At 40.9% G+C, this 22,213-nt stretch overlaps 1 protein-coding gene across 4 annotated transcripts in view; it reads right to left on the bottom strand.

Moving 5' to 3' along the window:
- The window catches only part of LOC148681103 (uncharacterized), a 37,701-nt gene that overhangs the window by 4,808 nt on the left and 10,680 nt on the right, over window positions 1-22,213 (bottom strand). The window contains exons 3-4 of one of the 4 annotated variants that reach the window (XR_015942627.1): window positions 20,137-20,921; window positions 990-3,196 (exon numbers count right to left, since the gene is read on the bottom strand). Coding sequence is in view for 3 of the 4 variants with exons in the window: in XM_088650690.1 (XP_088506816.1) it covers window positions 2,331-3,196 (866 nt within the window). In the remaining variant the exon portion in view is untranslated. Of the gene's footprint in view, window positions 1-989; window positions 3,197-6,089; window positions 20,922-22,213 lie in introns of those variants that run through there. The other 3 variants (XM_088650691.1, XM_088650690.1, XM_088650692.1) reach the window with 3 other exon arrangements.

Raw genomic sequence — 22,213 nt, 5'->3', positions numbered from 1 at the left:
ATCAAAGAGGTTTCCGCTGCACAGAACTGCACAACAGGTGGTTGGCACTGACAAGCAGCACTACACGCGGTGGGTTTGGCAACCCCTGATATGGGAGTCCAGGGCCGTAACACCCATTGACGCTATCGTTTGCTTAAAAGATTTCCGGCATCAACAGCAGTAGGCGTCGCGTTCATTTCCTGGCACAGGCTTAACCCAAACTCAATTTGAATTCCTTGGCCACAGTGACACTTTGCCATTTTAGCCGACAAACTGGGCTAGTGACTATCTTGTTCTGTACCTCACCTCAAGTAACCATATGATGGATGCGCATGCTTTTACGCTTTCTGCTATGACGTGGAGTGTGAGGTGCACTCAACGTTACGCTGCATGAATTTTTAATTAGCCTACATTAGTAACAGTTCATTTTGTTACGGTATGAACTTAATCCTAGGAAAGGCAAAAATAAATTAATAAATTTAAGACCTTTGTAATAAAATTCAAGACTTTATTTACAAAATTCAAGGCTATTAAGGCCTTCATTTGAGATTATGAAATTTAAGAGTTTTTCAATGCTTTTAAGACCCCACGGGTACTCTGGACATGGACCTTCAGCATGCAGTGGGACGGTTTGCTGCTAAGTGTGACATGGCAGAGAAAGAAACAGCACCTCTAAGTCAGAAACCATAATGCTTGACTGGAAAACAGTGGCCATCTCTAGTTTGGCAAAGAGTCCTTACCCCAAATGGAGTTTAATTATCTGCATTTTTTGCCATGAGGAATGGAATATGAGATTAAAAGATGGATCAGTGCAGCGGCAGCAGTAATGCAGTTGATGTGTCTGTTGTGGTGAAGGAGCTGAGACGAAAGGTAATCTAAGTACCTACTCTCAGCTATGGTCATGACTGAAAGGACAAGATCTCGGATACAACCGGACACATTAAACAAAATGTTATTACCTGCTTGTTTGAGTCGCAGCATAAAAGAGAGATGAGCCAACAAAATAACCTGAAAGCAAATGATTTATTATAAAATGTAACTCATAGAACAATCAATCAAAGCAACCAACAAATGTCTAGGGATACCAATGAAGATAAAGAACTTAGGATATAATCACAACAACACTTTAACTACATGATATAAGTAATGCAAAACAAAACCATAAGGTTAAAGAGTCAATGAGATGGCAGGTCTTGACATGAGGACTCCTGAGTAGCCACAGGTCCTGAGGTAGCTAGCACAACAACTTTTATATACCCATTGATGAGCAATGCAGGCATCCAATCACGATTTACCACATACTCCAATCTGGATTTCTCATTCAGGAAGTCAGACAGAGAACATCATCCAAAACAACATTAGCTACTAGTACACTGGAGAGTGGATAACAGAGGAGATTTCAAGCCACAGAGGTGCTGTTTGCCAGATGTTTATGAAACTGTTCTTCTCTCAGCCGCCATCATTGTGTTTACATAAATGCAAGGAGCGCAATACATTTACAACCCCATCTACTGCAGTGTCGGAGTGTTGGAAAACAGTATACCTATTATACTGTTATTTATAGCCTATTCAAACATTATTCAGACATGAAACATCCTGTGCACATAAGATGTTTTTCTGCATTCATGTCATGTTTACAACTTTTTGTCCACTTGTTTCTTAAGCTGCGCCGAATGAGTGAAACTCTGTAGACACTGATCAGATCTGTACGGTTTCTCTCCAGTGTGAATCCTCTTTTGGGTTTTGAGATGTTAACTGATTAAACCTCTTGTCACAGTTTGAACACTTGTACGGTCTCTCCAGTGTGAATCATCTGGTGCAGTTTTTGGAGCTGTAATAAAAGTCTTCTCACACTCAAAGCACATATACTCTTTCACACCAGTGTGGATCTTCATGTGTTCATTAAGGTTTGGTGATTGGTTAAAACTCTTCCCACACTGAGTAGATGTGAATGGTTTCCCTCCAGTGTGGGTCTTCATGTGTTTAATAAAGGTCTGAGGATCTGCTGAAACTCATCCCACATCGAAGCTGCGGTCACACTAGAATTTGAGCATGCGAAATTCTGTTGTACAGCGCTGTGAAAAGGAGCCGGATTAAACAAGATGATCAGACATTTAAAAAGCGAGCGATTGGTCTATATTTTACTAACTGTCCAGAGAGATCTTGTTTTGATCTTCGATAGGTCTCACACAGTCAAGTTATGCAATTTTACAGTTCAGAATTCACCAAGCTTGAATTCTGCAAGGCAATGAACTGCGAAACTTGAGGCATGAACTTGCATTTCCGGTCTGACGCATTCACGTGCGTATGAATGGAAGTCTATGGAGAGAAAAGTCCAGTGTGACCACAGCTTAAGTGCAAGTGAATGATGTCTCTCCAGTGTGGTTCCTCATGTGATAATTAAGGGATGTTGATAGGCTGAAATTCTTCCCACACTGAGGGCATGTGAATGGTTTCTCTCCAGTGTGGATCCTCATGTGTCGACTAAGGGAGAATGAGCAGTAAAAACTCTTCCTACACTGAGTGCATGCGAATGGTTTCTCTCCAGTGTGGATCCTCATGTGTTGATTAAGGTGTGATGATTGACTGAAACTTCTCCCACACTGAGTGCATGTGAATGGTTTCTCTCCAGTGTGTATCCTCATGTGTAGATTAAGGTATGATGACCGGATAAAACTCTTCCCACACTGAGTGCATGTGAATGGTCTCTCTTCAGTGTGGATCTTCATGTGGTAATTAAGGGATGTTGATAGGCTGAAACTCTTCCCACACTGAGTGCATGCGAATGGTTTCTCTCCAGTGTGTATCCTCATGTGTAGATTAAGGTATGATGACCGGATAAAACTCTTCCCACACTGAGTGCATGTGAATGGCCTCTCTTCAGTGTGGATCCTCATGTGTTTATCAAGGTGTGATGATTGGCTGAAACTCTTCCCACACTGAGTGCAAGTAAATGGTTTCTCTCCAGTGTGGATCATCATGTGTCGATTAAGGGAGGATGAGCAGTTAAAACTCTTCCCACACTGAGTGCATGTGAATGGTTTCTCTCCAGTGTGGATCCTCATGTGTCGATTAAGGGAGGATGAGCAGTTAAAACTCTTCCCACACTGAGTGCATGTGAAACGATTCTTGTTTCTCCTTTTCAAAAAAATATTTTTTTCCTCAATTTTGACATGATGTTCCTCCTCTTTACTCCCCTCATTCTCTTCAATGCGTTCTGAAAGAAATAAATAAAACATTAGTTTTCATTAAGTCTTAAAAACGCTCATCAAAAGCTGAAAAGTGAAAAGACATCACACACCTTTTCACGTACGTTTTTACAGATGTCCACATTGCAGGGCAGAAAGCAATTAGATGTATTCTTTGGCAAGTTTTGTAAATACCCAAGTGTCCACTTAATGGATGTGCGTGGTAGTGTTGGAGGAGATTTGGGATAAGGGTGGCATGTATATATATATATATATATATATATATATATATATATATATATATATATATATATATATATATTAAGGGTGGAGCCGAACCCGAATACGGTATTCGGAAAGGCACGAATAGCATGTTTTTACGAATACTTGATTCGAACAAATACTTGAAAAATTATTTGTATTCGGGAGCAAGAAAAACACTATCAAAAAGCTGCGTTTCCTCATGAGACCACAGTGCATGCCCGCGTGAGTGAGTGAGTAAAAGAGAGAGAGAGAGAGAGAGAGAGAGTGAGAGAGAGAGAGAGAGGGAGAGAGAGAGAGAGAGAGAGAGAGAGGCAAAACGCGCCAAAGCCCGAAACTGAAAGCGAGACGTGACTTTTAAGGGGTTGTTTCATATGGATTTATTAATCATTCTTACTGTTCAGTGATCGCAAACTGCCGTAGTTTATTAAAGACGCAAACCCCTCACTGCACGTCAGCTGCGCGCCTTCAGCAGACCTCCTCATTCCTGCAGCACGAGAGCTTTATGATTGTTTATGAGTGCCAAAAGTGGCGGATCTGTTCGGCGAAATATCTGACTGCGTGTCACCGCATCCCTAAGGACTATTTGGCGAAATATTTGACTGCATGTCACTGCATAACAAACGACTGAAAGGATATAACTAGAGAACTCTCCACTGTGCTACTGGGTGAGAGCGTATGGCAAGCTGTTTTAGCATTTAAACCTTGTTCAGACTATCCATAAATATATTTAGAGATATCTCTAATTATATTTTGACTTGTCATAATTATAATTCGACTAGTCAGATTGGAAATATCTGCAAATATATTATGATACACTAGTCATATTCCTCCTTTGACTTCCATTGAAAAATATTTGCAGATATCTCTAAATAAGTTTTGACTAGTCACAATTGTAATTAGAGATATCTCCAAATGAATTTTGACTAGTCAAAAATCCAATTCAATATATCTACAACTGTAATTAGACTTTTAGTAAATTAATTAGAGATATCTTCAAATATATTTGTAAATATCTCTAAATATGATGAATTAAAGATATCTCTAAATGTATTATGACTAGTAAAAACTCAGAGATATCAATTACAATTGTTACTAGTCAAAATTCATCTGATTTCGTACTAGTACAATTGTAATTGCAGATATCTCTAATTGTCATTCTGAGTAGTGGAATTATAATTATGACTAGTCAAAATATAATTAGAGATATCTCTAATATATTTATGGAGTCAGAACAAAGATTTAAATGCTAAAAAGGCTTGCCATAGAGAGCGCTTCTCACTGAACAGAGCACCGCGCAACCTTCTATGTAATGTTGTGATAAAGTCACATTAACTGTCACCGCTGGGAAAGCAGCACTGGCATTCGCACACGCACATTCTCACGCACACACATACTTGCAAACACACACACACCTAGACGCGCAGACATACTCACAGACCCACTTACCTCATTCATTCATCATAATGTTCCTCCCTGCCGTTGCCGTTATCGGAGGAGCGGGTGCACACGCGATCTCGATAGCAAATGGTCATATTTCCATAAATCCACTCCCCGCAATTCATAAGTCATCCATAGGCATTTCATACACCTCTACTTCACCTGTTGTGTTGTCTTCTCTGTTTGGTGTTTGTCTGTGTGGGCGTAGTCAGGCTTCCGGGCGCGATCGGTCAAACCGAGCACATAGGAAGTGCCGGTTTAAGAATGAATGGGATTGTGTGCGCATGCGCACTGCGATCGGAAGCTGACGAAACCATTATGTTTGTTAAATAGGTGTTTTGTGTTTATGAAGTGTGTATTATGTGTTTATTTATATTAAGAAAATGTATGTTTTGTTGTTAATTATATATTAAGGATTTTTTCTTTATGTGTTTAATGTGAAGTGTGGCTTAAATGTCAAGTTATTTAATGTTTGTGTATTTGACGTTTTAATACTTACCTGTTGAATGGTTTAGCCCACAAACGGGCGGGAGTTTGGGCTATATAAGCCAGAGCCCAACTTTCTTACAACACTTGTTAACCAAGTCGATGCAAGAGTGCTACTGTGGTGCCTCAAGCAAGTATATTGTGGATACCTGATATTATCGTTATTATTATTGTTTTTGTAGATATAATTGGAGTATATTTTTGCAGATTTTATTTTCCTGTTTGTTGTTTCTTTGGTACTTTTTATTACTATTTTTTTTGTTAGCACTTGTAAATATCTTCACTGTGGATGGACTTTTTGGCACTGTAAATAAATATCACCTTGCACGACAGTGCTTTGCGAGTAAGCCATCATTTTTTTTTACAAACTCACATTTCTTCCCCCTTGAAGACGAGTTGGTGGGCTCGTTTTCATCACATCTGGTGGCAGCGGTGGGATGGCTACTCGCAAAACAGCGGCAAAAGGCCGAAAACCGAAGACGGGTTTACGGTCCCAAGTGAAGGCAGCATCAGAGGAAGGGGCTGATTGGAATTCGGTGGTGACAACGGAGGATGAGGAGGGAGCCACAAGTCGTCCCAGAGTCTCCTCAAAGTCCAGCTCAACCCCATCCAAGCCAGTTACTTCTGATGCTACAGCTGGTGAGTGAATGTATTCCCTGATGCGGAGATTTCTGGACTCTCAAGAGGAGAGGGAGGACCGATATATGCAGGAGCTCTGGGGTCTTCGTGATTCCATTCTGCAGTCAACACGTCCTGCGGAGACTTCCATTGATGCAGAGAGTGCACGAATGGAGCTACCGACACCCGCAACAAAGGTATCCACAAAACACAGAACAGCCTATATCCATGACTCTCCAAATGTCACAGTGCCAAGAGTGCCGATGCAGTGGACTGAGCCAAAGATGCCAAGCTTCCAGCAGGGGGAAGATATTGAGAATTATCTTCAGCGGTTCGAGCGTCTGGCCAGAACATGGAGGTGGCCTAAGGAGGAGTGGAGCTACCGTCTGGTTCCGTTGCTGACAGGACAAGCACTGGAGGCATACCTGGCAATGGACGAGGAAGAGGCTGAGGTCTATGCTGATCTGAAAGAAGCACTGCTGGAGAAGTTCAACATCTCTCCAGAGACATACCGCCAGCGCTTCAGGTCATCTACAGTTCCAGTGGGAGAATCGCCGACAGAGACCTACCACCGACTAAAGAACCTGTACAAGCGATGGGTCCAACCAGAGGAGCACTCCAAAGAGGAGATTGGCGAGGTCATCATCCTGGAGCAGCTGCTTCGGGTGCTACCCTACGACGCACGCACCTGGGTAAAGGAGCACGAGCCAAAGTCAGGACAGGCAGCAGCACGGTTGGCTCAGCAGTACCTGAACGCACATCGTGGCGGGCTCCGTACTCAACCACATAAAGGTACTGTACGTCACACATTACATAACACTGGTTCTGAGAGGGGTCGTACTGAACTGTCGGACAATGCACAAACCCAAAAACCTGCAACCAAAGACTTGATTTGCTTTTACTGCCAGCAGCTGGGTCATAAAGCATCGGTATGTCCTGCTCGTAAAGCTAAACTTACGGGTTTTTGTTATGTGCCAAGAGAAGGGGACTGTGATTTTGACTCTGTGGGGGAGGGTCATAATGTATATAATGTTACTGTGAACGGACATGAACTAAAAGCACTCTTAGATACTGGAAGCTCTTTGTCAATGATGAAATCACGTTTTGTACATAATGTCAGTTATGAAAACACCACCTCTGTTCAATGTGTACATGGGGACATAAAGCAGTATCCCCGAGCTGAGGTCATGGTTAAGGTACAAGAACAAATGTACTTGCTTAATGTTGCCGTAGTTGACAATTTACCCGCTGATATGATTCTAGGAAGAGACTTTCCAGTACTATATGAACTTTTGCAACCACCATCAAAGACTCTGAACATTCCATTGCTACTGTTAATGTGTCATGTCCAGCTCTTACAAGAGCACAAGCCAGGGCAGGTCTACAGCCCTTGCCAGACTTGGATAGTAGTCTGTTGCAGGGAGGGACCAAGGGCCCTAGGAAGTCAAGACGCCAGCGGCGTCTTGAAAAGTACCTGGGAACTCCAGCCTCTGAGTCCTCAGGAGAGGGTCTCAAAGTTGATGGCTGGAAGGTCCCAGGGAATATAACACAACTTCAAAGGGAAGATAAAACCTTGAAACCCTTATTTGTTAAAGCAGAGTCTGAACAAACATCAATTTTGTGCAATGAGGTATATGTAGTAGAGAATGGTGTGTTATATGTGAGAACAAATGATGTGTTGCGTTTAGTTGTGCCATCTTGTTGTCGTCCTCTTGTTCTTCACCTTGCACACACTGTTCCATGGGCTGGTCACCTAGGCCAACAGAAAACATATGCACGCATTAGCTCACGATTTTACTGGCCCACACTTTATACTGATGTACAAACACACTGCAAAACATGTGCCGTCTGCCAAAAGACAAGTGCTGTGTCCCAGCGGGGCAGAGCACCCCTGCAACCTCTCCCTGTTATCTCTGCACCTTTTAGGCGGATTGCCATGGACATTGTGGGGCCATTGGAAAAGAGCAGTGCTGGACATCGTTACATCCTGGTGGTCAGTGACTGCGCCACAAGGTATCCTGAGGCCTACCCACTCCGTTCTATTACAACACCCAAGATCATCCATGCCTTGATTCAGTTGTTCTCCAGAGTTGGCATACCTGAGGAGATACTTACCGACCAAGGAACAAACTTCACATCACGTCTGATGGGGCAGCTACACAAGCAGCTGGGCATCACCGCCATAAGAACAACGCCATATCACCCACAGACAGATGGACTTGTCGAGCGGTTCAATCAAACTCTCAAGAACATGCTGCGGAAGTTCGTTGCAGACACAGGCCGAGATTGGGATAAGTGGTTACCGTTTGTTCTCTTTGCTTACAGAGAAGTGCCCCAGGCATCGACGGGCTTCTCACCATTTGAGCTCCTTTATGGATGGCAGGTACAAGGACCCCTAGACTTGCTGAAGAAGGACTGGGAAGGAGAACCTGCATCGAAGAAGGAGGAGAGCGGCATTGTGCACTATGTGCTAGAGATGCGAGACCGTTTGGAGAAGTACAGAGAACAAGCCAAAGAAAATCTGCTAGAGAAACAGCAAGCACAGAAGAGATGGTACGACCAACATGCCAGACTGAGACAATTCCAAGAGGGCCAAAAGGTGCTGCTACTTTTACCAACTTCAACTAACAAGTTACTGGCTAAATGGCAGGGGCCATACACTGTGATCCGCAAGATGGGACCGGTAACGTATGAAATACATCATCCAGACAAGGGGAAGACCAGGCAGACCTACCATGTCAACCTATTAAAGGAGTGGAAGGAGCCACCCGGTAAGGGACCAGAAACAGCCCTCCTGGTGAGGAAGGTGGAGGTAGAAGAGGATGTGGAAGAAGAGGATATGGAGGATGTAAAGAGACAGCCGTCTGTGGTGAATCTCACTCACCTAGAAGACTCCAAAAGGGAAGAGCTGCAGAACCTCCTAAATCTGTTTCCTGCTTTGTTCTGTCAGAGGCCTGGACGGACTGAGCTAACCCAACATACCATCCACCTTTCTGATCCAACACCAACACGTCAACATCCCTACCGTGTGCCTGAGAGGCTGGTGGAACCCTTGAAAGAGGAGATAAAGTTGATGAAGGAGCTAGGAGTGATCGAACCATCAACGAGTGAATGGAGCAGCCCAATGGTGATTGTTCCCAAGAAAGATGGATCCTTGCGTGTCTGCATCGATTTCCGCAAGCTCAATGCCCAGTCCAAGTTTGATGCATACCCGATGCCAAGAATTGATGATTTGCTGGAGAAGATTGGTCAAGCCAAATACATTACCACGCTAGACTTATGTAAGGGATACTGGCAGGTAGCCCTCAATCCGGAGTCCAGACCATACACTGCTTTCCGAACACCATTTGGATTATTTCACTTCACAGCCCTTCCCTTTGGCCTTCATGGGGCACCAGCCACCTTCCAAAGGTTAATGGAGAGAGTCCTTCAGGGTTGTGAAGACTGGGCGGCTGCATATTTGGATGACGTGGTAATTCACAGTAATTCTTGGACTGAACATCTACAACATCTTCAACAGACACTCAAGAAGATAGCAGAAGCAGGACTCACCTTAAATGTGTCTAAATGTGAGTGGGCAAAGCAAGAGGCCAATTACCTCGGATACCACCTGGGCAATGGACAGCTTAAACCTCAGATCGACAAGGTAGAGGCGATTTGCAGGAGCCCACAGCCAAAGACCAAAAAGGAAGTGAGATCGTTCCTAGGACTTGTAGGCTGGTACAGGAGATTCGTCCCAAAACTTTGCCTCTATCGCTGCTCCTTTAACAAACTTGTTGTCTAAGTCAGTCACAAATCCTGTTCCATGGACTAATGACTGTGAAAAAGCTTTCAAAACCCTGAAAGAGAAGATGTGTTCCAGTCCAGTCTTACAGAGTCCTGACTTCTCAAAAAGGTTCCTGGTACAAGTGGATGCTTCTGCAACAGGAATAGGAGCTGTCCTTGCCCAAGGAAATGCAGAAGAACAAAAACCCGTTGTTTTCCTCAGTCGCAAGCTACTGCCGAGGGAGACAAGATATTCAGCAATTGAAAAAGAAGGTCTTGCAATCAAGTGGTCTCTCGACAGTTTACGTTATTACCTCCTAGGCCGTGAGTTTGATCTGGAAACTGACCACCGGGCCCTTACCTGGATCCAGTCCATGAAAGACCACAATGCCAGAGTCACCCGATGGTACCTCGCCCTGCAGCCATACCACTTTAAAATACGCCACCGACCGGGTAGACTCAATGTGGTAGCCGACTACCTGTCCAGGTTCCCGGCCAGTACGCGGCTGGGAGAGGGGGAAGGTGATGTGATAAAGTCACATTAACTGTCACCGCTGGGAAAGCAGCACTGGCATTCGCACACGCACATTCTCACGCACACACATACTTGCAAACACACACACACAGACGCGCTGACACGCAGACATACTCACAGACCCACTTACCTCATTCATTCATCATAATGTTTCTCCCTGCCGTTGCCGTTATCGGAGGAGTGGGTGCACACGCGATCTCGATAGCAAATGGTCATATTTCCATAAATCCACTCCCCGCAATTCATAAGTCATCCATAGGCATTTCATACACCTCTACTTCACCTGTTGTGTTGTCTTCTCTGTTTGGTGTTTGTCTGTGTGGGCGTAGTCAGGCTTCCGGGCGCGATCGGTCAAACCGAGCACATAGGAAGTGCCGGTTTAAGAATGAATGGGATTGTGTGCGCATGCGCACTGCGATCGGAAGCTGACGAAACCATTATGTTTGTTAAATAGGTGTTTTGTGTTTATGAAGTGTGTATTATGTGTTTATTTATATTAAGAAAATGTATGTTTTGTTGTTAATTATATATTAAGGATTTTTTCTTTATGTGTTTAATGTGAAGTGTGGCTTGAATGTCAAGTTATTTAATGTTTGTGTATTTGTACGTTTTAATACTTACCTGTTGAATGGTTTAGCCCACAAACGGGCGGGAGTTTGGGCTATATAAGCCAGAGCCCAACTTTCTTACAACACTTGTTAACCAAGTCGATGCAAGAGTGCTACTGTGGTGCCTCAAGCAAGTATATTGTGGATACCTGATATTATCGTTATTATTATTGTTTTTGTAGATATAATTGGAGTATATTTTTGCAGATTTTATTTTCCTGTTTGTTGTTTCTTTGGTACTTTTTATTACTATTTTTTTGTTAGCACTTGTAAATATCTTCACTGTGGATGGACTTTTTGGCACTGTAAATAAATATCACCTTGCACGACAGTGCTTTGCGAGTAAGCCATCATTTTTTTTTACGAACTCACATTTCTTCCCCCTTGAAGACGAGTGGGTGGGCTCGTTTTCATCACAAATGTATTATCACATGCACTAAAAGCATCTTAAAAGCATCTACACAGCCACATTCTGCCCCAGCAAGTCAGTTTCAAACATAAAAAAAACAAACAAACAAACTTTGTGTCTTTTTTTGTGGCTGGCAGATGATAATAGCAGGGCTGTATCTTTTAGTATTATATAGAATACTTTTGTTCTGCCAGATCTCCCGGGCAGGGTTTTATTTAGATTTATTTAGTTAATATTAGTTTTTGGAATTCTGTCCATTGGAAAGAAGTTCTTTCAGAAGAAGAACAGTTTTTTGAAGTATTGTTTGTTTTTATTCTGTCTATTCAGTGTCCTTCAACAAGAACGGTGGTGGTGGGGTTCATAATATTCACAATGGTATTTTATTAGTTGTTGGTTTAACCATGGATGAGATAATGGCTTCTATGTTATTTTCTTTTCAATGACATTTCTTATCACATGTTCAAAAACAACAGCCAATATTGCATATCTATAATTTATATAATGGGTATAATTAAACAATACTTTCACTATAACGTAAATTAGAAGTGTAATAGAAAAAATATATTTTTTTCCGCCATTTTGAATTTTACTCGAATACAAATACAAATACTTTTCCCCCCTCAACAAATACAAATACCGGCTGCTCCGCACATCCCTAATATATATATTCTGTAGTGTTTGAGTTTATCTTTCAACAGGAAACAATAATATAACTTGTCATAAAATACCCCAAACTGCTCATGCATAGTAGAATCTTTATCTGCTAGGTTCTGCAATATCTTGATTATATCTGGTTCTTTGTGTTGCTCTTCCCAGATTTCTGCAATGGAGATGGGAAATACTAGTTCTTTTATAGCTGAATACATGACAACCAGGTAAGGGATGAATGCAAGATAAAAGCACCTGATGCTTCATTCAGTGTTCCCTTTCTGTACTCAACCACAAAGTCAAATTTTTGAAGACAAAGGGGCCAGCGGATTAAACGTGAGGTGGTCTTCGTGGAGTTCATGACCCACTGAAGAGTGGAATGATCAGTGACAATAATGAAGAGTTTTGGCTCCAGGAAATGTCTCCACTTTTCGATAGCCTCTAGCAGGGGTTTTCAAACTTTCAGGACACACGCCCCCCCAAGTTTGTCCAATTTCACTCGCACACCCTCCCTTTTCGTCCAGCGAGCCAAAATTATAAAGCATGTGCAAACATCACTCCCATATTATTTGCTGCGTTTAAAGTGCATATAATAATTACACTGAATCATAAACATGTATCTTACCTGATTCAGTGTGATACATGAGTCTGTTTTTGATGTACGTACACACAGAAAATGCTGCTTCACAGAGCCAAGTTGAAGCAAAAGGCAAGAGTACATCAATTTCAAGTTCCGAAAGTTCAGCATATTTTGTATCCACTGCCAGCCAGAATTCTGAGTGTGGTTGAGTCGAACAGTGTCTTCAAAGTACAGGTCACTAGAAAAATGCAGAAGGGAATCTAGCGCTTCATAAACTTTACGAACCCAGACGTACTGGTTCCAATTATGCTGCTCAGAAAAATACCTATTGAAATGTGCAGACAGAGATGGCAGATGGAGATTGATTTCTGTTTTAATAGTATCCCAGTTAAACATATTTTCTGTGATAATTTCATCCAAGGTCAGGAACATGTCTAGATTTCTTGCATCCACCTGCCCTCTCCATCGCTCCAGTTTCTTCACAAAGCCCACAATTTTATCAGACATTGTTAGTAGGTTTGAATACGGGCCTTGAAGGGACAAATTAAGCGAATTAAGCCTATCAAATATGTCAGACAGGTATGTAAGATCTGTGAGCCACTTAGCGTCAGTAAAATAACTCCTAAAGGAAGATCCACAATCAATCCTCAGTTCGTCATGCAATGAAAAAATACGCTGCAGGACTTTGCCATCTAACCTCCTTGTGCAAAAGCAACGACTCATATTCGGACCCCATTTCTATGCACAACAAGGCAAACAGTCTTGATTTAGTGGGACAAGTCTTTATGAAATTCACAATCTGTATTGCTGTTTGAAGCACTGCGTTCAAGTCCGCAGGAAGTGTTTTTGCTGCGAGGACCTCTCTGCGAATCATACAGTGGGTGAAACAAACATGCGGAGCTACTTCATGAACCAAAGCAGCGAGTCCTTTATTTTTTCCTAACATGGATCCGGCTCCATCAGTGTACACACCGACACAATTGTCCCAACAAAGACCAAGTTCATTCAGTTGACCGCTGAGGTTTTCTAAAATATCTTTTCCTGTAAATGTCTTTTCATTGATGAGCAAAATAGTAGATCCTCAAGCAATTTTCTCTCATGACTGTAGCAGACGAATACAAGTAGTTGAGATGAGTTTGATATGTCTGTCGACTCAACTAATTGTAATAAAAAATAAATCCCATTCTTTATTCTTCTAATCAGCTGACGCTTGACGTCGCATGCCATATCAGTTATACGCCGGCTTATGGTGTTGTCTGGTAGTGGAATTTGTTCAATGTTACTTACATACTTCTCTCCAAACAGTTCTACAGATGTTCTTTGCAGCTGGAGATATGAGGCTCTCTGGAAATGTATGTGGCTATTTGGCCTTGGCAACTAAATCTGCCACCTCATTTGAAGCAGCAAGCGCTTTTACTTGCAGCGTGGTTTGACTGGTCATCGTTTGTTTTTGTCCTCTTAATGCTGATTCTTTACATCGAAAAAAGTCGACTGGCTTATCTTTTAACATCGGATGTTTCTTCTGTAAGTGACGCACCAGTTTCACAGGTTTTAAACTGTCATTTGCAAGGACCTCTGAACACACAACACATTGTGGACATGGTTCGTTATTAATCGTATTGTATGTACTGTTCATCATACTTCCGTTGCTTTGATGCACACAGGCCTTTGGTTTTTGTAATGAGCGTTAATCCTCTCTGTGTGGAGATCCCCGTTGACGCGGAGGGTTGGTCATCCTGTTGCTTTAATGCTTCAGAAGGGCACTCGTCATCTTTTTTGTCAGACGGTTTACCGGTGTTAACTTCACCGTCATTAATTTTAAAAAGCCACAGGTCCATTTTTTGTGTACGTTTTACACGATCGCATTAACTACAAAAGGTCCCTCGTGCCTGATAGTTAGCTGCGGGACTAATCAGATTGACTCTTGTGAACATAAAAAAAATGTCATAATTAACTTGAGTGCACGCCTCAGTTTCTTGCTCCCCCCTTAACAGGCGCCCCACAGTTTGAAAACCCCTGGCCTATAGTATGGCTAAACATTCCTTCTCTGTAGCGAAGTAATTAACCTCCAGCTTGGTCAGTGTTCGACTTCCATAGACAATAACTTCCTCCTGTCCTTGCGCCTTGTGTTGTGTCAACACTGCACCTAATCCTGAATCACTGGCATCGGTGTAAACCACAAAGGAGCGTCGGAGATCAGGATGTCCAAGGATGGGAGGCGATGTGATTGCTTGTTGACATTGAGGTGTCCATTGAAAAATTCACCCTTTTTTCTTCAATGAGTTCATTGGCTCTGCAATTTGAGAAAAGTTTGGCATATGGTACCACCCTGCCAATCCAAGGAATCTTTTAACGTCTTTGATGTTTTTGGAACCGGGTAGGATTTTATCGCTTCTACTTTAATGGAATCAGCAGGAATGGCCTGGGTGTTCACCACATGTCCCAGAAATGATAATTTATGTTGGCAGAATTTACTTTTCTTCAGGTTAATGATCAGACCAGCTTTGTGTAACCAAGTGATGACACTTTGAAAATCTTTAAAGTGTTGGGTGACTGAGGGTGAGTATATGATGATGTCATCAAAATACATAAAACACATTTTCCCCGCAACTCTCCTAGGACAGACTCCATTAATTTGTGGAATGTTGCTGGGTCATTTTAAAGTCCAAAGAGCATAACTCTAAAGTGGTATAGGCCCAAGAGCAATGAACGCAGTCTTGGATTCACTTCCAGGCTCCATAGTTACCTGCCAGTACCCACTGTTGAGATCAATCGTGGAGAAGATGACAGCACCAGAGAGGGATTCCAGTATCTCTGTCATGTTAGGTAGGGGTAGGCATCTCTTTCTGTGATAGCGTTCACTTTACGATAGTCCACATAGAACCTCATACTGATATCTTTTTTGGGGACAAGGACTTTAGCCTCATTTCCACTATGGGGCCAGTGCGAGCCAGGGCTTTAATCGGGCTGGGCCGGGCCAATAGCCCGGGAGGTTGAGAAATGAGGCCGAAATCATGTCGCGTTTCCACTGTCGGGCTAGTAGCTCACAGCGCGTCACGCAAACACCGCCCACAGAACATCCCCGAATCAAACGTCACACAACCCGCCCACTTCAGCGGGAATCAGCACAGGCAGATAAAGCACACCATAGATTCATCACGAAACGAAACCATTAAAATGAAGACAACCAAAACAAACAAACGACACAATACTGTACAGCAGTACATGAAATGTCTATACGCACAGACCTGTGTATTTCCATTCATTACATTTGTTTACTCGCCGACCGACTGTTGGCATTGTGCATCGAGTGCTCTCGCCACTAACGGAGGGACCCAACACAGAGAGCGCACACATCCATAATATAAAGCCACAGAAATTCTCCGTTATAATTTGGTATGAAATGTATTTTATTACATCCTCGTTTTGATAGACGTCGTGTTAAGTGTTTCAGCACAAGAGCGAGTAGCCTAACAAAATATAGCCATATTTGTTGCGCTCAGTAGCTATTCACTAAAGCTCTTCATTTAAAGTTTCATTTATAAATTTAACCACGTCATATAAAAACATAAACAGTTGTTTGAGGATATAGAACACATTTTGTGTTTGGACTTTCCCCCGATGAGTTTAAAGCAGCGAGCGCTGCGCAGGACTGAGTGACAGAAAAAAAGGTATAGGCTAGATTCTGCTTTCACTCACCCAAATAATGCTGTTTGCGTGATTTGATGAATATCATCGCATCCAAATACTTCACGTAATTTGTTAAGTTTTATGTCTTTCTGTTGTATTTATATTGTGTATTATCTCCAAAATAAATAAAGAAAAAAGCTGCTCGCGGCATAACAGAGCTGTGAAGGAGCGCTCTTGCCCGGTCTCACACACACATACAGGCATTTAAATGCGCACAAACAAACATTTTAAACTTGACAAAAACTCTCGAAAACTTTTACTGTCTGCTGTGTCTTTAATATTATGCGTTATTGAAACAGGAGGACGCAGCAAAGAACGTCACTATAAATTAAAACTACTTTATTATTTTATGCAGCAGCCTTACATTTAAAAGGGAAACATAAGGGTGATCATAGGCAAAATGACCCCAGACTATAAGGCTAGATGTTTTCTTTCCCTTATTTCTTCGCATGTACTCATGTGTGATCAGAAAACTGCCCGCCTCTCCTTTCACTCCGCCCCGAAGCCCCAGCTGGCCCTCCTTGGCCAAAGGTATATACCAGGATTTCGAAGCGATGATTTGACTGACATGAAAAATGACCAATCTCAGTAGACCTTGTCTAGGTTTGCGTGAAACATAAGGGCAGGACAAAGGCCTTTCTGTGTTACAGTGACAGAAAACAACAACTTAAAAACAAATGCATTATTGAAATAATGCTCTTTGAGTGTTTTTACTGTAGAGATGTTATTCACAAGAGTAATTAAACCGCGGACATCCTGCCATTTTGAAGATCTACTTACGTTTGGCTTTCTTCTCTCCGACAGAGTTTACTCGCCTCTGACCTATCACTCTTCTGAAGCCTAGTTTAATACAATCTGAGAGCATACTCACACTATGTACAGTTGCTTTGAACCAGGCCAAAGCACGCTTGTCCCCCATTCAGGCCAGGGCACGCTTACATCATTAATGATGCACTGTTCAGTAGAGAAGTGCTCTCGCTCAGCACAGTGGAGACTTCTCTAGTTATGTTGTTTTAGTCGTTTGGGATGCAGTGACACACAATCAAATATTTCGCCGAACAGATCCGCCACTTCTGACGCTCATAAACAGTCATAAAGTCCTCGTGCTGCAGGAATTAGGAGGTTTGATGAAGGCACAGCTGCGGTGCAGTGAGGGGTTTGCGTCTCTAATAAACTACAACAGTTTGCGTTCATTGAACGGTAAGAATGATTAATAAATGCATATGAAATAGTCCCTTAAAAGGCACGTCTTGCTTTCAGTTTCTGGCTTAGGCGCGTTTTGCACTCACACACAAGCATACCGCGCCAAAGCCCAAGTGAACTGTGTCTGAGCCCGATTCAACACACTCACACTTCTCAAACGATCAAACAAACAGGCCCGGAGCATGGTTCGGATAGCATAGTGTGAGTAGGCTCTAAGAGTGTCGGCGCGGGACTGCAGGTAATGCGCAATTATTCATTTCTGCAAATGTCGCAAGTGCTTTATTTTAACACAAGAGTGCAGTCATGTAGTTAATCGCCAAAACTTGATATCCGAGCCCTTAAATAGGCTTTTTCAAATGAACTGCAAGTCCTCTCATGGTCTCATCATCGCGTGTGTGTGCTCAGACTATATACAATTGTGATCTCTCAGAAGTAGAAATTATTTATCTTTTCTCCTCGACTAAACTTAGTCAAAAACTATCAAGTACTTAGAATTAGATTGATGCATGACCGGTGACAATGCTAACACACTTACTTGGCTGTATTGTGATGTGAAACTTAGCCTACCATAACTCTTCACAAAGGTGGAACTTTTTATTTCTTTATGTCAAAATAATTATGCTAGAAATGTTTGTGGATGAGGTATTTATGTGATTTATACATAATAGGGGTATTCTGATCTGTCTTAAAGCATCAACAATTTGTACAGGCATTACTGGTCAAAGCAATCTGTTACATTTATCAAAATAAACATTATTAAAGCACTGCCTCGAGAAATGTAGTGTTGTCAGAAACCAAGTAATTAGTTTTGTTATTTTATTACTGACAGTGTTCTTATATTTTTTGTAAAATTATTTCAGTTTAGGATCAAGAGTAAAATAAAATATTGTATAGACAACAAGCAAATAAGAAAAACAGTGTAAAATATGTAAATAAAACCCCAAGTTTAAATCTTTTCATCATATACTTTAAACAATTAAAAGCTTGAAAGTATTGTTTAAAAATGGACAAAAAGTGTCTCTATGGCCTTAAAAGTATGTGGTAGTTTTGCCAGTGCTTTTAAAAATGATTCATTGTCGTGTACGGAAAAAAATAGACCATACTTTGTTAATGCAAATACCTATATGTAGCCTATAATTTAAACAATTTAATTAATTGTATAATTAAAAAGGGCCATAATGAAAAACAGATTTTCTTCCCCAAAAGTAATCGACTAGTACTCAAAGTAGTTTGTTAAAGAGTAATTTGTAAAATATTATTATCATTTACTAAAACTTGTATTATTTTAGCAGTGTTTTATAACTTGAGTACAAATATTCTGTTCTCTTTTCATCTGTGAGATAACATCAACAAATAAACAAAAAAATGCACAAGCACAATTAGTAAAGGTGTATTATAACATTAATAAATGATTAATTAATTGTTATATTATTATTAAATGGTATTTATTTGTATAAATCAATAGACAGTTCATATGCAATATTTTTATGAATTGCTGAAAAAACATTGCAGGTGTTCAATACATTGCATGTCAGTCTTGGCTTATTATATTAACGCTGTTTTTAGGATCTAAAAATGTATTGTTTAAAAAGCAAAAAGATTCCAATGGCGACACCTGCTGGTACGTGAAGAATATGGTCAATACTGACGAACTTTACACTCAAATGTTTGCACATCATCAGCATGCTGTAATCCATTTCCTAAGCAGCAAAAGTCTTTTTTAGACTAATTTGTTGGCCAGTTGTAGTCAGTGCAATGCTAAACGTTATTGTTTCACTTTAATTTGTTTTGTCTCACATCGTCCCACAACATCATATAGTTTAGAATACTGTACAATGTTTTATAATAATTAATTATTTTGGTGTCCATTTCATTCAGCATATTTATAATTAAGGGCATCCCCGTTTTTTGACATACTTTAAATCAGGGTTTCTACAGGTGTCACCAAGTTAAATGTAAGACTTTTTAAGACCATTATGAATGAAATTTTAGACTAAGGAGTTTTTCAATTGGCCCAGATGAAAAAGATTTTTATTTGTCCAAACAAAAAAATATTTTAATATAAAATATTCAATAATACAATAATAAATCAATAATAATAACATTAAAATATTTTTTATATTTCTTAGCATAAGATCATAAATATTGTGTAAAAACAAGAGAGCTCTACTTGGATCCACACACTTTTTTCCCAAAATAAACTTTCTTTAAAATAAAAAAACAAATTACCAAATGTTTTAAAGTTTTAAAAACTATATTAAACTAAATCTATGCACAACAATCTGTCCAGGTCGATATCCTCAGCAGTCTTTATCATTATGATAAACAGAGTTAAAATGTCTTGTTGGTGATTGTATGAGTTTTGACCAGATTGGGTCACAAAACATGAACATAGGAAAATGAAGACTTGTTTAAAAAGATTTAAGACCTACAGCACAATATTTCAGTAAATTTAAGTTTTTTTTAAGGCCTAAATTTTTGATTTTGGAATCTAAGACATATTAATACCCAGCGGAAGCCCTGTTTAAACACAGTAGCCCTGGTAATTAGTTTATTAGGCATTTAAAAAGTGAGCTATTGGTCCATATTTTACATTTCTGTGCAGAGAGGTCATGTTTTGATCTTCGATTGGTCTCACAGTCAAGTGATGCGATTTTGAAGGTCAGAGTTCACCAAGCTTGAACTTTGCAATGCAGTGAACTGCGAAACTTGATGCACGAACTTACATTTCCGGTCTGACGCATTCTTGTGCGTATAAATAGAAGTCTATGGGGAGAAAAGTCCAGCGTGACCATGGCTTAAGTGCAAGTGAAGGGTTTCTCTCCAGTGTGGATCCTCATGTGGTAATTAAGGGTTGATGATTGGCTGAAACTCTTCCCGCATTGAGTGCATGTGAATGGTTTCTCTCCAGTGTGGATTCTCATGTGTCTATTAAGGTCTGATGAGCAGTTAAAACTCTTCCCACACTGAGTGCATGTGAATGGTTTCTCTCCAGTGTGGATCATCATGTGTTGATTAAGGTGTGATGAGTGCCTGAAACTTTTCCCACAACGAGTGCATGTGAATGTTTTCTCTCCAGTGTGGATCCTCATGTGTTTATTAAGGTATGATGATTGGCTGAAACTCTTCCCACACTGAGTGCATGTGAATGGTTTCTCTCCAGTGTGGATCATCATGTGTGGATTAAGGTGTGATGATTGGCTGAAACTCTTCCCACACTGAGTGCATGTAAATGGTTTCTCTCCAGTGTGGATCCTCATGTGTTTATTAAGGTATGATGATTGGCTGAAACTCTTCCCACACTGAGTGCATGTAAATGGTCTCTCTCCAGTGTGGATCCTAATGTGAATCTTAAGTTTGCTTTGGCTTGCCAAACTCCTTCCACACTGAGTGCAGGTGAAACAATTCTTGTCTCTCCTTTTTAAAATACCATCAGCCTGTAAATGATTTTTTTCCTCAATTTTGACACGATGTTCCTCCTCTTTACTCCCCTCAATCTCTTCAATTAGGTCTGAAATAAATAAATAAAACATTATTTTTCATTAAGTCTTAAAAACTCTCATCAAGAGCTGAAACGTGTAAAGACACATTGGCTACACACACTGTAATTTTGATGCATGTTAAATGTAAAATGAATCAGATCATACTTAGTTTGGTCCATTAACGTGTACACATTTAAGCAGATTCCATTCACCTTTATTTATCTAGTGCTTTTACGATGTAAATTGTTTCAAAGCTGCTTAACAGAAATAATAGTAAATTGAAACTTTCTCTGTGTTTCAGCAAACAAACTGGTATTTGGGCACATCTTATTTTGACATATTCTGTAAAAAATGCTTTGAAATAAAAATAAATAAAACCTCAATACACTCTGGGCAAATTTACTCCCTTTTCGTTATATTCATGGCTGTTTTTTTCTCAATTGGCCTCTATTATAACAACATTTTTTTTATTGCAAAGCTATGACAGCATATAATCATGCATTAGTTATTGTTGGTGTTTTCTGTGACGACAGTCAACATTGTTTAATTGGTCTTTACCCATGGGACGGCAAAAAGCAAATGGGTGAGAGTATAAAGCAGGGGTCAACAATCCTGGTCCTGGAGGGCCGGTGTCCCTGCAGGGTTTAGCTCTATCTTGCCTCAACACACCTGCTTGGATGTTTCAAGTATACCTAGTAAGACCTTGATTAGCTTGTTCAGGTGTGTTTGATCAGTGTTGGAGCTAAAATCTGCAGGACACCGGCTCTTCAGGAACAAGTTTGGTGACCACTGGTATAAAGAAAGAGGAGGAGAGTTGAAGAGGACAGCATTATGTGGTGTGCAGAAGAAAGAGAAGTTGACTGAACTGTTGCAGTGCGGGGAAATGAGTAATGACACCGGGTCGAGACAAGCAGTGTAAACGTAATGACTGGCTGTGAGAAACAAAAAGTGAAAGTATGTATTGAAGCAATAAAGCAAAGACTGCTGTCTTGTTACTGAAGTGCTCGTGACGTCTGTGAACAAGTGCATCACCAAAGACTTCAGCGCAGTGTGTCCTGAACACAATCAACTTACCGATTTATCTCGCTTGGCATGGAGTCAGCTGCCGACTCACCGGCTGGGTTCGTCAACACACTCAATCTTCACATCCACACCTCCACATTCGCCATTCTCCACTCATTTCCCTTGACCCCTCCGCTTCGTGGGTAAGAAGCGAAAGTTTTTGGGGTTTTTTTTGGCCAAATTCTCCTTTTATTTATTTTGTTTTGTTTTCTCCTTGTACTATTATTATCAGTATTATTTTTTTCCCCGTTTTCAAATC

Source organism: Danio rerio, chromosome 4 (genome assembly GCF_052040795.2).
Source record: "Danio rerio strain M-AB ecotype USA chromosome 4, GRCz13ab, whole genome shotgun sequence".
Classification (NCBI taxonomy): Eukaryota; Metazoa; Chordata; class Actinopteri; order Cypriniformes; family Danionidae; genus Danio; species Danio rerio.
The sequence above is the reverse complement of the archived record's forward strand: the minus strand, read 5'-3'. Positions and strand labels throughout refer to the sequence as shown.